The 15,372-nt window shown below is 41.0% G+C and overlaps 1 protein-coding gene across 3 annotated transcripts; it reads right to left on the bottom strand.

Annotated features, from left to right (window-relative positions):
- Positions 1–2,596: 2,596 nt before the first annotated feature.
- Positions 2,597–14,654, bottom strand: Ceacam12 (carcinoembryonic antigen-related cell adhesion molecule 12). Of its 3 annotated transcripts, none has more exons than NM_001162523.1 (4): positions 14,459–14,654; positions 13,062–13,421; positions 11,132–11,488; positions 2,597–3,188 (listed from the first exon to the last, which is right to left on the bottom strand). In NM_001162523.1, exons 1-4 carry the CDS (start codon positions 14,520–14,522, stop codon positions 3,118–3,120), a joined length of 852 nt encoding a protein of 283 aa, NP_001155995.1. In that variant the 5' UTR covers positions 14,523–14,654; the 3' UTR covers positions 2,597–3,117. The 3 variants fall into 3 exon arrangements, with proteins under 3 accessions (NP_001155995.1, NP_080363.2, NP_001155996.1); NM_026087.3 differs by lacking the exon at positions 2,597–3,188 and adding an exon at positions 8,770–8,912; NM_001162524.2 differs by lacking the exon at positions 2,597–3,188 and having other exon boundaries at positions 10,169–11,488; positions 14,459–14,653.
- Between the last annotated feature and the right edge of the window lie 718 nt (positions 14,655–15,372).

The following is a 15,372-nucleotide window of genomic DNA, read 5'->3' as shown; positions in this document are numbered from 1 at the left end:
CCATGTGTAAGTGGGCTTTCTATTATTTATGTTGTTGTTGAAGATAATCTTTAGTCAGTGGTGATCTGATAGAATGCATGGGATTATTTCAATATCTTTGTATCTGTGGAGGCCTGCTTTGTCACCTACTAGATGGTCAATTTTGGAGATGGTACCATAAGGTGCTGAGAAGAATGTATATCCTTTTGTTTTAGGATAAAATGTTCTAAAGATATTTGTTAAATTCTTTTGTTTCTTAACTTCTGTTAGTTTCACTGTGTCTTTGTTTAGTTTCTGTTTCCATGATCTGTCCACTGATGAGACTGGGGTGTTGAAGTCTCCCACTATTATTGTGTGCAATGTAATGTGTGCTTTGAGCTTTAGTAAAGTTTCTTTAATGAATGTGGATGGCCTTGCTTTTGGAGCATAGATGTTGAGAATTGAGAGTTCATTTTGGTAAAATTTACCTTTGATGTGTATAAAGTGCCCCTCCTTGTCCTCTTTGATAACTTTAGGTTGAAAGTCTATTTTATTTGATATTTGAATAGCTACTCCAGCTTGTTTCTTGGGACCATTTGTTTGGAAAATTGTTTTCCAGCCTTTTACTCTGAGGTAGTGTCTGATTTTGTCATTGAAGTGGGTTTCCTGTATACAGCAAAACGTTGGGTCCTGTTTACATAGCCAGTGTGTTAGTCTATATCTTTTTACTGGTGAATTAAGTCCTTTGATATTAAAAGATATTAAGGAAAAGTAATCGTTGCTTCCTATTTTGTTGTTAGAGTCAGGATTCTGTTTATGTAGCAATCATCTTTTTTTAGGTTTGTTGAAAGATTACTTTCCTGCTCTTTCTAGGGCAAGTTTCACTCCTTGTGTTGGTATTTTCCCTTTATTATCCATTGAAGTGCTTGATTTGTGGAAAGATATGGTGTAAATTTGGTTTTGTCATGGAATACTTTGGTTTCTCTGTCTATGATAATTGAGAGTTTTGCTGGGTATAGTAGTCTGGGCTGGCATTTGTGTTCTCTTAGTGTCTTTATGACATCTGTCCAGGATCTTCTGGCTTTAATTGTCTCTGGTGAGAAACCTGGTGTAATTCTCATAGGTCTGCCTTTATATATTACTTGACCATTTTTCCTTACTGCTTTTTGTATTTTTTTTGTTTTGTTTTGTCTTGAACATTTGGTGTTTTGATTATTATGTGACTGGAGAAATTCCTCTTTGATCCTATTTGGAGTTTTTATGCTTCTTGTATGTTTAAGGGCATGTCTTTTTTTACATTAAGGACGTTTTCTTCTATAATTTTTTTGAAGATAGTTACTGTCCCTTCAATTTGAAAATCTTCTTTCTCACCTATACCTATCATCCTTAGGTTTGTTCTTCTCATTTTGTCCTGTATTTCCTGGATATTTTGAGTTACGATCTATTTGCATTTTGCATATTGTTTGATTGTTGTGGCAATGTTTTCTATGGAATCTTGTGCAAACCAGATTCTCTCTTCCATCTCTTGTATTTTGTTGGTGATGCTTGCATCCATGGCTCCTGATTTCTTTCCTAGGTTTTCTAGCTCCAGAGTTTTCTCCTTTTGATTTCTTTATTGTTTATCACTCCATTTTTAAATCTTGGACTTTTTTTTTCCATTCCTTCACCTCTTTGGTTGTGTTTTCCTGTAATTTGTTATGGGATTTTTGTGTTTCATCTTTAAGGTCTTCTATCTGTTTACCTGTATTCTCCTGTATTTCTTTAAGGGAGTTATTATTGTCCTTTTAAAATCTGCTATCAGTATCATGAGATATGATTTTAAATCTGAATCCTGCTTTTCAGGTGTGTTGGGCTATCCATGCATCACTGTGCTGGGAGTAGTGGGTTCTGATGATGCCAAATAGTCTTGGTTTCTGTTGGTAAGTTTCTTGTGTTTGACTTTTGCCATCTGGTAATCTCTGGTGTTAGATGTTCTTGCTGTCTCTGGATGGAGACATGGGATAATAACTTTTATGGTATATCTATCCTCTCAATTAGTAATCTGCTAAAATATCCTCACAGGTACACCTGAGGTGTGTCACAATTTCCTTAGACCTTGGCCAGCTAAAGCATGGCAAACATGGCTCTATCAGGCATCACCCTTCTCATCATTTTCCTCTGCCTTACCAAAAACCTTACATTTCTAAAGTTACCCACCAGGATCTATTCCCTTATTTGGCCACTTTCTCTTCCCAAGATTGACTACCAAAACCAGCTATCAAAGTATTGAAGTCCAGCAATCAACCCCTCCACTTACCTCTCCTAATTAACAGGAACAAATAAGCACCACCTTGTAACACAGTATTTCCTTGAAGCTTTATATACTTCCATATGTGTCTTTTTATGCAGAGGCAGTCCTTTATCCCTCCTTCTCCCTATCCCTTGTTTCCTTCCTCTTTTCCCTCATCCCCTCTTTCCTGTGTATGTCTCTTATGCCTTGCCCTTTATTCTTCTGGGGTAAATAAATCTTTGTGCTGAGAACTTGTTCTTGGAGCTCCTGAGCCAATACCATTTCTTACACTTCGAAACCAAGGCATGTTCACAACAATAATTAGCCATTGCAATTTTCCCAAGTCACAAGAGATGTGAGAGGAGGCTTAGAACCAGAAAGTACATTGCTTTAAGTTTTCTCAGTTGGGAGTGACATTGTTTGAACATTAACTGCCTTAAGTGTTTGCTGGCACAAAGTCTTGGCCTCTGGAAAAGTACTAGCCCAGCTGAGTACAAATAGACATAGATCTTGATGTCAGCAGAAAACAAATTGCTATAAATCTTGTGGACAGGTGCCTAATAACCCATTCTGTTCTGATCTTACTGCTGAAATGCTTACCCAGTTAATATCCTGTTCCTGGGAATAGGTGCATTACCCAGAGACAAAGTGATCCCACTTCACACCCCTTCTTGAATATATAACCTGTGTGAGAAAAATAAAAATTTGCCAGCTTGATCAGGCTTCTTGACTTGCTGCTCATTCTTCATGTTTCTTGCCCCCCGTTCTCATCCAGGTGCTCTCAAGTCCCTGTTCGACTGTCCCTCAGGTCGATGCAAACTGGCACCAGAACAGGGACCCCAGGGGGTCGCAGAGAACACCACTCATCATTGGAGGGTAGGCCTACCCCCTCATGTACAGAAGCACCTGATAGCAGCTTCACTTCCACACGATGCCAAGGTCCAACCCAAAGCGAGACAGTCTGGGAGAGAGAACATAGCATGGCGCAGATCTTAGGATAATAAAGGTAAGGCACGGGACAAGCATTTTCTAAGTAGTCACCTTTTGTGTCAGGGCTTAAAGAGTCCCTCAAAATGGGAGGCACTAGGGTTAAGAAAACGTATTTAAAGAAATATTTAGATTTTGTGGGAGAGATTTGCTCATGGTTCCCCCAAGAGGGAACAATTGATGAAAAGAGATGGCACAGAGTTCGTGCTTGTTTCAGATTATTATGAAGCATTTGGACCTAAAATAATGCCTGTTATGGCCTTTAACTTCTGGTCCCTCATTAAGGATATTCTTAAAACCACCCCTGAATGGCCAGATCGCCAATGCTTGGTGTGCAAGGGAGAGTGGTCTCTTAAAGAATCCATCTCCCTTCCTCCTTCCACTAACCTAGAGAGTCATACACTGCCTCCTTCCCCTTTAAGAGAGGAACCTTTGCCCGCTCTGTCTTCTGTGGTTGATGGTGCCCCTCCCGCTGCCTCCTCCCTTTCTCTGTCTGTCTCTCCCAGCCCAGAATCCAACCAGTCATCCCTGCCAGAGCAGTCAGGCCACTGCCCACCAGCACCAGCACGGCGCCCTTTGCTGGGGTTCACCCGGATGCTTCCGGAGCTCAAGGTCACCGCTCAGGACAGAATACAGAGACTGCTGAGTGCTTGTTTGGGGTCCAAGAGCCCGAGAAGCCTTTTATTAAACAACTTACCTTTGAAGACAGCTTTGCCCCTATTTGCCAAGATATTCTTAAACACCACTGTTCTAAGTCACTGGCAGAATATGTCCACCTTTGTGTATGGGCTCTGGTGCTGCCCTTCAGAGGGCAGGCTTAAGTAACTCTCAAAAGACTTGCTTTAATTACAAACAGCCCGGCTAGGTCAATCAGTAGAGCATGGGTCTCTTAATCCTAGAATCATGGGTTTGAGCCCCACATTAGTTTGGCAGCAGCCCCAGACTCTCACCAAAAAGGGATGTCCTTTGTTATGGGTTCATCAGTCAGTCAAACCTGGCTGTGATAATTCCATCAGGTGAACCTTACTTCAAGACACAGATTTTTACGTTTGCCCGGTGTACCACTGTGGCCATGCCCTACATCATAAGTGTGGTGGCAAAACTGATCTTAATTGTGCCAGCTGAGGCTCTGAGACCTCAGGGGCAGCCTATTGGAATCCTACCTCCTCCTGGGATTATGTTACTGTTTCCAGGAACTTTTCATGCCCCAAGAATTCTTTAAATACCAATCCTTTCTGTAAAATTTCTAACCATGTCACCTTAGGTTGATGCCTTCCCTTGTCCATTATATTTACAGTCCATGCTAGGACCAAAATTTGGGTGTGGGGATTTTCATAGAGTTTCCACCTTTATCAATCAGGCACAGATACTGTCCTCACATTTACCTTTAAGCTCTCAAAGAACCAGTTCATGCCAAATTGCCAGTTCCTATTGGCCCCAACCCTGTTTTAGTCTCCCAGCCACAGCCACCCAAAAAAACTGCAGCCACCCCAAAAACGTGACCCTCCATCTTTTACAGAAACTGTTCATACCTTTACCTCAAAAATTTTCTTTGCTCTCATAGCCAATCCTCCCCGCCTCCATTCAGACCAAAAACTGTATCCTCACTTTAGTGAATCAAACCTTACTTAATCTCAATGCAGCCTCTCCTAACCTTGTTGATAATTGCTGGCTGTGTTGCCATTCCCAACCACCTTTTTATGAAGGCATTGCTGTTCCTGGCTGTTTCACCCCTACAAATAATTCCCACCATTGCTGCTGGCAACCTGGAGAGTGGAATGGTTTATCCCTCTCTCAGGTCTCAGGACTGGGCCTCTGTGTGACTCATAATATACCTCCTCCACAGTATGCCCATCTTTGTAATCCAGTATTTAGTTCCTCAAAATGATACTTGGTGGGTTTGCCTTGATGGCCTCATCTCTTGAATTTCAGCCAGTGCCTTTTCTGTGAAAAGTTATGATTTTTTTTCCATTCTTGTACAATTGGTCCCTTGATTGATTTATTATCATCCAGAAGAGTTTTTCATTTGTGGGATCAGCCTGCTGATTCCTCCCCTTCACTGGCCCATCAGCAAAGAGTGCCCCTACCTGCCTTCACCATTTCAGTCTCCTAGGTCTTGGTGCCATGGGTGCAGGGACTAGCATTTCCTTATATGTTCTCTCCAAGTCTAGGGATCAAGAACTCAGTGTCACCATTGATAAAGACATTCAGTATCTCCAACAAGGCATTGACGACCTCTCTGATTCCCTCTCCTCCTTAGCTGAAGTTGTCCTCCAAAATCGCAGAAGACTTGATTTACTCTTTCTACAGCAGGGAGGGCTGTGTGCAGCTCTAAAGGAAAAATGATGCTTTTATGTAGACAAGACAGGGATGGTCAATGAAAGTATGAGAAATATCAGAGAAGGCTTAGAGAAAAGACATGCACACACACACATACACACACACACACACACACCACAGAGAGGGGAGGCTGATATAAAAATTGGTTTTCAACCTCTCTGTGGTTGTCAACCCTACTTCCTTCCATTTTGGAACCATTAGTTGGATTGTTTTTGCTTATTTCATTTGGCTCCTGGGCCCTTAAATACACTTACCAATTTTGTGAAATGTCATATAGATGATTTGGCAGCAAAACCTACCCAGGTACATTATCATATAGCTATGATAACTATGGAGGACCAAGAGATTTAACATGAGGTTGTTATTCACTCCAGGGTGTTCACAAAATCCATCTCCACCCAACCTATTTAACAGTTACTTCTGCCCCAGGACCAAGTACAGAGGGGCCACCCAGAACCCCCTCTGACAGGCGAACTAAGTTCTTGCTTGGGCTGTGAGGCAAAGAAAGCACTGCAAGGGAATGTAAAGCAAAAACTAAAAATATCTTTCTGGATTCCCTGAGGGACAAGCCTGCCTGCACAGGGGTTGATGTCCAAATTCTCCCCTTTCCAGGAAAAAAGACATCGGGATGGGTATGTCCCCCACACCTCACCGGACAACAGGAGGACTGGAACCATTACAAGGTCCCATTTAGTCATCGGAGGTCACACCTCTATCCCCGCCTTAGCAAAGACTAAAATCACCATGGTCCTTCTATACTAAGAAAATAAAGAAGATGTTGGGAGCAACCTTGTTTGAATATTAACTGCCTTAATTGTTTGTTGGCACAAAGTCTTGGCCTCTGTGGGAAAGTACTAGCCCAGCTGAGTACAAATAGACATAGATCTTGAAGTCAGCAGAGAACAAATAGCTATAAATCTTGTGGACAGGTACCTAATAACCCTTACTGTTCTGATCTTACTGCTGAACTGTTTACCCAGTCAATATCCTGTTCCTGGGAACAGGCATATTACCCAGAGACTAAGCAACCCTACTTCACACCCCTTCCTGCTCCTATGAGTATATAACCTGTGTGGGAAAAATAAAAATTTGTCAGCTTGATCAGGCTTCTTGACTTGATGTTCATTCTTCACATTTTTTGTACCCCATTTTCTTCCAGGTACCTCTCAAGTCCCTGTTCGACTGTCTCACAAGTCTGGGCATTTCTCTAATGATACTTTTATTGTGTTTGTATGCTATGTCTTCATTTGTATGCCTGTATGTATGCTCTTGTGTATGTGTGTGTGTGTGTGTGTGTGTGTGTGTGTGTGTGTGTACTCTACAGTGTGTAAATCAGTATTTTAGAGCAATAATTATAAACCAGGAGCAATTTAAATCAATAGACAAGTGATACGCTAAATTGCATTTTTACAAAATGAAATATAAGCATCGATGAGAAATAATTTTGTGTTTGGCACATCAAAGTGTCCTGATCCATACCAGAGAAAATTGTGACATTGTGTGCAAACTTATAAAAATATAGAAAATGCCAACACTATATTAGAATCACAGCTACCTTTGGGTTACAGGCATAATTTTTAGAAGATAGAGAATACTCTTATTATTTCTTTAAGAATTTTAAAAGTTGTACTTTTTATTTAACCCCTATCATGCCTTAAAGACCCATCCCTTCTTCAAACCCAGTCAATTTTGTCTTCATTATTTTAAATTCATCAGGTACAAACTTGTGTCCACATATTCTTGGATATGGGACCTTTCACTGAAACATGGTCAAAGTATCACACCCTTAAATAAAACTATTTCTTCTCCATGAATTCAGCAGTTATCAATAAATCCTCAACTCATGGTAGAACTTCATATTTAACACACCCACACTCTCTCTCCATGCAGGGAATTTGTCTGGCTTGAATTTTCATGAGTATTGTCAAGTGAAATTCAAAACCACTGTAAGAACTGATGGGAGGATGCAGGGACTCAAAACAATACTTTCAGTAAACAGATAGTATTATACTGTCAGGGACATGCTAGGGATTAATTTTTTGTCAATTTTACAACAAATTCTTCCACCAAAATCATAATAATAATCATAATAATAAGAAAATATCTTCTTCATAAAGAAGAATCCTTTATCTTCCTTCTTTTGAAGGAAGTGTTTGTGGTTTAAAAGAAGGCATGTAGTTGGAAAAGTGATATAATAGTGAGATACAGGAAGATTTTCCTGAGGAAAATTGAGATATATAAGATCACATATGATCATGCAAAGGTATAAGTTCTCAATAAAAAAAGGAAAAAAAAGAAACAGAAAATAATTTAAGCTGCAAGGAGTGTGAAAACCAAAATAATGAGTCCTCCCAGAATCACCCATCCTAAAGCAATGGTTTCTAACATCAGGGGAGTAGACACACTCCAAAACAAAAATATCAAAGGGAGCCGGGCAAAGTGTTGTATGCTCCTTCAGATTTTGCCCTTCCCTCCAGTTTTCGGGAGGAAAAGGCAAACACATCTCTGTAATTTCACGGCCAGTGTAGTGACTTCCAAGGCAGCCCAAGGTGTGTGTGTGTGTGTGTGTGTATGTTTGTGTGTGTGTATGAGAGAGAGAGAGAGAGACAGAGAGAGAGAGAGACAGAGAGAGAGAGAGACACAGAGAGAGAGAGTAAGAATAGCCAAACAAATCAAAAGAGATAGATATTTAACTGATTAATTAATTACAAGAAAGCACAAGATGTAAACAAATTAAGGAATCAATACAGGATAAGATTTGAGAATTCAATAAAGAGAGAAAAATACTGAGGAAAATCTATACGGCACTGAAAGTGAACATTTTTATAAGTCTAAAACCCTATGGAAGCCTTATGGATATAATGTGTCATGCATAGGATTGTGTTATCAGGGCTTGAAGGCTAGATAAAAAAAGTTGTATCATTTAGCCAAGAGCCAAATCAATTAGCAGAAACCCCAGCTTGGAACATCCTTGTCATAAGTACATGTCAGCCCTGCAGAATTCAGGAGCCCTAGATAGTGATATAGTGGGGGTATTTTATGCTGGGGGAAACTGGCACATTATGGAGACCTGGGGAAATAGCTATTTCTACCAATAGGAATTTGTTGAGGAAATTTCTCTATGTTGTTACTGAACTTGATTGGGTTCTAATCATGAGTCACAAGCTTGGATCAATTACCCATCCTTAATAAGGAAATTAAAAGAACTAAAAGGATACTGGTAAGTACAAAGATATTTAATTGTAATAGATTGTAACAGAAACAGAAGAAAAGCACATGTCCACCTTCTGTATTTGTTTCTTCGACATCCTTTGTTGATGTGGTGGTTGTTGATTGCCTGAAGCCCATCTTCCATGTTCTGAATTGAGATGAACATTTAAATAGAAAACTAATGATAAATACATTTAAGCAGTCCCAACCAAGGTATAAAGCCACACACCCCACTGCATCATTGTCTAGGTTTAATCCTGTCCCATACTGTGGTGTGGTAAGATGAAATCTCTTTCTGAAGACAAAATTCCCCTTGGACTAGGGCCTCTTCCTTCTCTCATCATGAAACCTCTGGGGGATAATCTCTTTTTTGGAAGGGAATTCATTGTTTCAATCATCTATTGAGCTGAGAGATACACATGGCTCTTAAACTATCTTCCTTTCTGCAAGCAGGCTATAATATGTAAAAATTATTAGGTGCAGCCAGGATATAAGACCAATTCCTACAATGATTAATTTTTTAAGAGCACAGAAAGGCTTTAGATGAATCTCTGAGTGCTGTGGAGTCCCATTTTGATTAAATGTAGGAGTTACAGATTGGCATGAAGCTGGTGAATCCATGAACAGAGGGATACCTGAGTGTGAATCCTGTTGGGGACAGCACTGGCCAGAGGGTGCATGTGAGTGTAAGATTTCTCTACTGGGTAAAATAAGAAACAATACATACTGTTCATCAGTGTCAAAAATCATGGTTAGTGTCTATTTAGAAGAATTCTGTCCTGGCCTCCATGAACTGTGAGGCACAGAGGGACAGGGCCAACCTCAGAGTAAGAGGCACTTTCTTTCTTCCACTTCCTAAGACCCAGGATTAACAAAACAAGTTGCAGCCAATGCTTTCAGAATATACAGTCTAATGGAATTAATCATTTCTGGAGTTTTAAATTATGTCAGTGGATTACAGGAGTCACCTTGAGTCAGTGTGACAATATCAGGTATAGATACATGTGATAAAGCCATTAGACAGCACTGATTGTGTCACCTCATTTGTGTGAACCCACAGGAAGATGAAGAGCCACACTAGGAGGAAGATGACATCAAAAGTGGAAACGAGTAAACAAGCAAGATATTGGTGTTGGCAGCCTTATCCTTCTCCCTTTATCCTCTGGGGACTCAATATAGAGTTGCAAGATGTGTTTCTTTCTGTCTCTTGTCTTATTACACATACCAACACCAATCTAAATGGTCAGAAACAAAAGCGGGACTACTTGACAGTGAGAGTGTGTGAGACAAAGCCTTCTCCCTATGCTTCAAGAGGCATGAACCCACCACAAGAAGAAATCTCTGATATGAAGTCCTGAGTATCGGAGTAGGAGAATTAGACTGGAGGAGTGTTCAGAATTCAATTAAGGCTTTATTACAAAGTCAAAACTGTCAATTTGTTGCTTCCACTGCCTGGACCAGACTCTCCCTGTGAGACACTGATGCCTAAGGAGAAAATTTCTGAACACACAGCACTCCTCTGACCCACAGATACTTAATAAGACCTAATAGGATGGGTAAGTTGGGCATGTGCCTATAGATAGACATCTTGTACTTCTGATATGCCAACCATAGGCTGTGTAACTTTTATTCAACTAGTGTCTTTGCTGTCTCACAGATTCCCTACAGTAGTATACATGGTAACTTATCATTTCCACTTCTATAAGTGAAATTAAAATATTATTAATGTCCTGAACTTGAGACTGAAGAGCTGTTAAAATCAGGAGTGCATCTAATCATTTGCCTAAAGAAGAGACTTCCCTAGGCTGAATTAAGGATGAGCAGTTGCCAAGAGGACCTATGTTCACTTGGGGATCCAAACTTTCCTGTGAAGTCTCAAGCCTATCAGAACAGTCAGTGTGGTGCATGCCCAGCTGTTCTGTCCATGTTGAATCTCAGGAAAAGGAGATGCCCAAAAGACCTAGTCTAATCATGATTGTCATGACAGATACTGGGTTGTTCCACAGGCTCTAAGATTTGGATGTAGAATGACACACTGCTTCTAGTCAGCTTTAGCAGGTAGTCAAGTTCAAGCAATTTCACAAAGCTTGCTTATTTCCATGTTCAGGGAGAGGTCCAAGAGTGTCTGAGCTGAGGATGACATCATTGGACCAAGTTACTATACTACTGTCTGCAGGTTCCAGTCAGATCAAGGCTTCTGATCTATTTCCGTTTGCCCCCATGATGTGTGTTTTTTTACTAAATTTCCAAACCCAACTGAGAATACACTGTCCAGAGGGTAGGAAAGTATCGTCTAAGCCAACCTTCTTAGGTATACAGAGAAGAATAAACCCCACCATCACCCAGGAATCACAAAGAATCACTTACTGTTTACTTTGAGGTACACAATGGCAGATTCTGACATCAAATCCACAGGTATGGTTCGTAGGCTGTAAAGTCCTGTGTCTTCCTGTGAGACCTTCGAGAGCAGCAGGGATCCATCACTGCATACGGTCAGTCTGTCTAAATATGTGCGCCCCAGCATGGTTGAATTGGTGAGGAATGAATGGCTTGCTATCTTAAAATGGTCAACTGGAAATACCCCTTTGTGCCAGACAAAGCCTTGAAGATTCTCCGGCAGATTATAAACCAGCAGAAGAACATCATCATTTTCTTCAATCCTAGGTGGCACAAACTCAATTTTAAGTTGAGAAGTAGGATGCTTTCTGAAGCCTAAAATTGGTCCTAGAGTGAAAAAAAAGGAAATAGAAAGAAACCATCAAAAGTGATTTATTTGCCTTTGGGGGGAAGAAGGGTCTCTGTGTTCTTAGCAGCTGTGTCCATCACTCAATCTTGATGTGTGGGTGAGGGTGTGTTTACCCTACTTGGTGGAGATCAGCCACACAGGTTCCATGCCTTCAGTGCCCTTGAACTGTGTGACATTGTATGTGACATTTCCTTCCCCTGTATGTATGACTCACCCTTCACTGCCCTCAGATCTCTGCTCAGACACACTGTGGGTGGAGCACAGTGCCTCCCTCATCATGTTCCTTGAAAGGAACTGGGTCTACACACTCACATATTTTGCACTGGACCTTTCATGGTGCATTGTCGATGCCCTTGCTCATGTCTCTTGCCATCAGGAGAAGATTTTGTGGCCTGAGATTAGACAGATAACCTTGGAAGATCCAATGCCTAGAAAGGGCTCAATGGATAAATGAATGGATAGATGGATGGGTGCTCCAGGTCACTGTATGTCCATGAATTAAGTTACCAGATTCTCAGATTCTAAGATAATTAAAGTTTTACTCCCCAATTGAATTTATTTTTATTGGCTCATTGTGTTAGGGAATGGAACATGCACTCAAGCATGTATCAGTGTATGAGTGAGTGGGTGCATGCCACAGTATCTATATGTAGGTCAGAGGACATCTTGTGTGACTAAGTTCTCTCCTGAACTCAGGTCATCAGGGATGACAGCAAGTACTCATATTCACTGAGTCATCTCACAATTTGCTTTTCATTTGAAGAGTCATCTTGTCATAGGTGAGGACATTAGTCTTTAGAATATACTTGCTGAGGTGATTATTGAACTTGATAAGTGAACAATACAACTTTTATCTCCTCATCTTACCATTTCCTTTTCACTGACAGCTCCTAGCTGCAGAGATGCTGTCTACCTTGTTGTGTCTTCTCATCTCATGTTGCAAACAGAGACTCTGAGTCTCCTCTGAAGCCTTTATTCTCTCCAGGATTCTCTAGACAATCACTCAGCTAACCTCCTCCTACAAAGGGATCGGGTCTTGTGTGGGCATGTGTAGCAGGATTTCCTGCTGCTGTGTGTACATTTGCTTGGAGATTAAGGAGGCAGCTCCACAACCTCTGATGTCTGCTCTGTTCTCCTTCCTTGGAGAACACATTCACCTCCCCCAGTACCCCTGAGCCTGCTCTAATATCAGCTCTGCTGTCCTCCCTCACTTTGAGCTGAGTCTTGGACAGAGGTCTGGATGTAGGGTCACTGAAAATTCCATAGTTTCCTCTTCTACTCCTCAATTCAGGTACATGTTCATGGTTGACACTGACATCTTTTTCTGAGTTACTCTGCACAAGTCCTCCTCTCTGCAGGTGCTGTCAAATGAGGGATTCTGGTCTGTGAAACTTTGTCCCCAAAATACATGTCCTGCACTAAATCTTCAAACAACAACATGGAGACAAAATGCAGAGGGGAGTTAGATCTACTTCAGGCCTGACAGTCCTCTGAATGTACAATGGAATGAATCCCACCCAACAACAGATTTCACAAAAATTTTTGACTTACTCTGTACAAAGAATTCTGCACGCATTATTTCACGTCTTGAGGTTGTATCAAGTATTTGTAGAGTGTAGTATCCCGAGTCTTTTCTGGTGACATTCTTGATCATCAGAGATCCATTATTGAGCATCGTCTCTCTACCACTGTGTGCAGGTCCCATCACACTAGAATTGGTAGCTATCACGTGTCTTGCAATTTCAAACATCTTGAGCAGTTTACCTCCTTTGTACCAGGAAAGGGTTTGAACATTCTCTGGCAAGTTTTGCACAAACAGAAGAACATTATCCCCTTCAACAGCAATGGGAGGCACTGATTCAATAGTTATCTGGGCAGTAGTGGGAAGCAGCCAGCATGTTAAAATGGAGACTAGAAGAGAAGAAAGAAGTTCCATGAACATTGGGACCACTGCATTTGATGAAAAGATGAAATCTGTGTCCTGAGTGGACATGCTCATCAATAAGCCTAGCTAGGTAGAGAGAATGGCACCAATGTACTTTAAAGGGGTGAGCAAAATTACCTCTGATCCATTAGTGGCCCTGAACATGTTCCTTTCTATGTATGGAACTCTCTCCTTGGATATCTTAAGGACTCCCCAAACTGCCCTCACCTTCTGCTCACATTCAGGATACTTGGACTGAGAAGATGTCTCCTGTTAACTCTTATTCTAGAGATCTTCACTTTCTCTTTATTTTCTGTATTCTCTCTCTAGTCTGAGTTCTCTGATTCTACTTAAAGATGGTCTTTCTGGTCTAACTTACAGTCCACTAGTCTAAGACTTTATTAGAACCAAGACAAGCCTGCTATCTTTGGAATGCCCAGAACGGATAAAAGCTTGGATACCTTTGAATGAGTGGGAAAATGCATGTACCAGGGCTATACATACCAGGAGTATCTTTACAAAATGCTAAAATATTAAACTAATGACACCTTTAGTACAAGAGTTTGTTATAGTTTGTATGTGTGGGGAAGGTGAATGCTTATATATGTGTGTATTTGTATGCATTTGTGTATAGGTGAATGTATAACACAGCACATACATGCAAGTCAGACACCTTGTAAATTCTGGGAATTCAACTGATGTCTGAGGATTAGCAGCCAGTGGCACTACCATTAAGTCATCTCAGTGTCTCTCCCTAGTTTGTTTTTTAATTGGACAGCCACCCTCTCAAGGTTGGGGACATCAGTCCTCATTAAATAGTTGTTCATGCGACTAACTTGGAATAGAAATCAATGGTGTCATTTGTCCATTATACTTTCTTGTGTCACTGCCGGCAATGGCGTGCCTCTCCCTGTCTGTGTCCTCTTCCCCAAATCCTGACTCTACCCAAGGCTCCTATCTTCTTCAGGGAATTCAGCAAGGTTCTGAACTTCTTCCACTCAGTACCAAAGAATGGCCTCCTCACCTGTGAGCAGGAGCTCCTGCCAGGATGTACAGTCTTTACAGGAAAGTGCATCAGAGTTCATCATGACCTCTGCTACTTTCCACCTGCTCCGTGCTCCCTCAGTGAAAAGGTTCAGCTCCTGTGCTGTTTCTGCACTCTGCTCTACTGTCAGTTCTGCTGAGCTTCCTCCCTTTTATCTGAATCTCCTCCTAGGTAGGATTTCCTCCTAGAATTAAATGGGTTATATCTCTTGTCCCCTATGTTTTTCCCCTTTCCCCTCATTATGTCACAGTCCACCAGACTGCACATTGAGCAATAAAGCTCATAAGACTCCTCAGGCCCTCGCATGACCTTATATGAACATATGGTGCTTTGTGATTTGCATACAAACAGGAAATCATATAGGATATAAATGAATATGCTTGACATTCAGCCAAAAAAAAAAAACCTGATTGTTCTAACTTTCTTCTGTATGATAAACACCCTGATCAAAAGCAGCTTAAGAGAGCAAAGAATTTGCAGGCCAGACTCAGAGGTCAATTCAATTCTTGAGGGAAATTAAGGTACACATAAAAGACAAGAATCTGGAGTCAGGAACAGAGGAGGAGAGTTGTTTAATGTGTCATTCACTAAAACTCTCTTTTTATTATGTCCTTCTCTGTGTGTCTCTGTCTCTCTGTTTCTGTCTGTCTCTGTGTCTTTGTTTCTTTCTATCCCTCATTCTCTCTCTGTCTCTCTTCCCCCTCTCTCTGTCTCTCTGTCTCTGTCTCTGTCTTTGTCTCTCTCCCTCCTCAGGGATACATGGTTCACTATCTTTCTGAGACAATCTAGAACCACTTGCATAGGCATAGCATCATTCACAGTAGCCTCTGACCTCCTACTTCAATTAAGACACTCAAGAGATTAATCCACAGATTCCTTCAATGTGATCTATG

This window comes from Mus musculus, chromosome 7 (assembly GCF_000001635.26).
Source record: "Mus musculus strain C57BL/6J chromosome 7, GRCm38.p6 C57BL/6J".
Taxonomy (NCBI): domain Eukaryota; kingdom Metazoa; phylum Chordata; class Mammalia; order Rodentia; family Muridae; genus Mus; species Mus musculus.
This window is presented reverse-complemented; position numbering and strand designations above follow the sequence as displayed.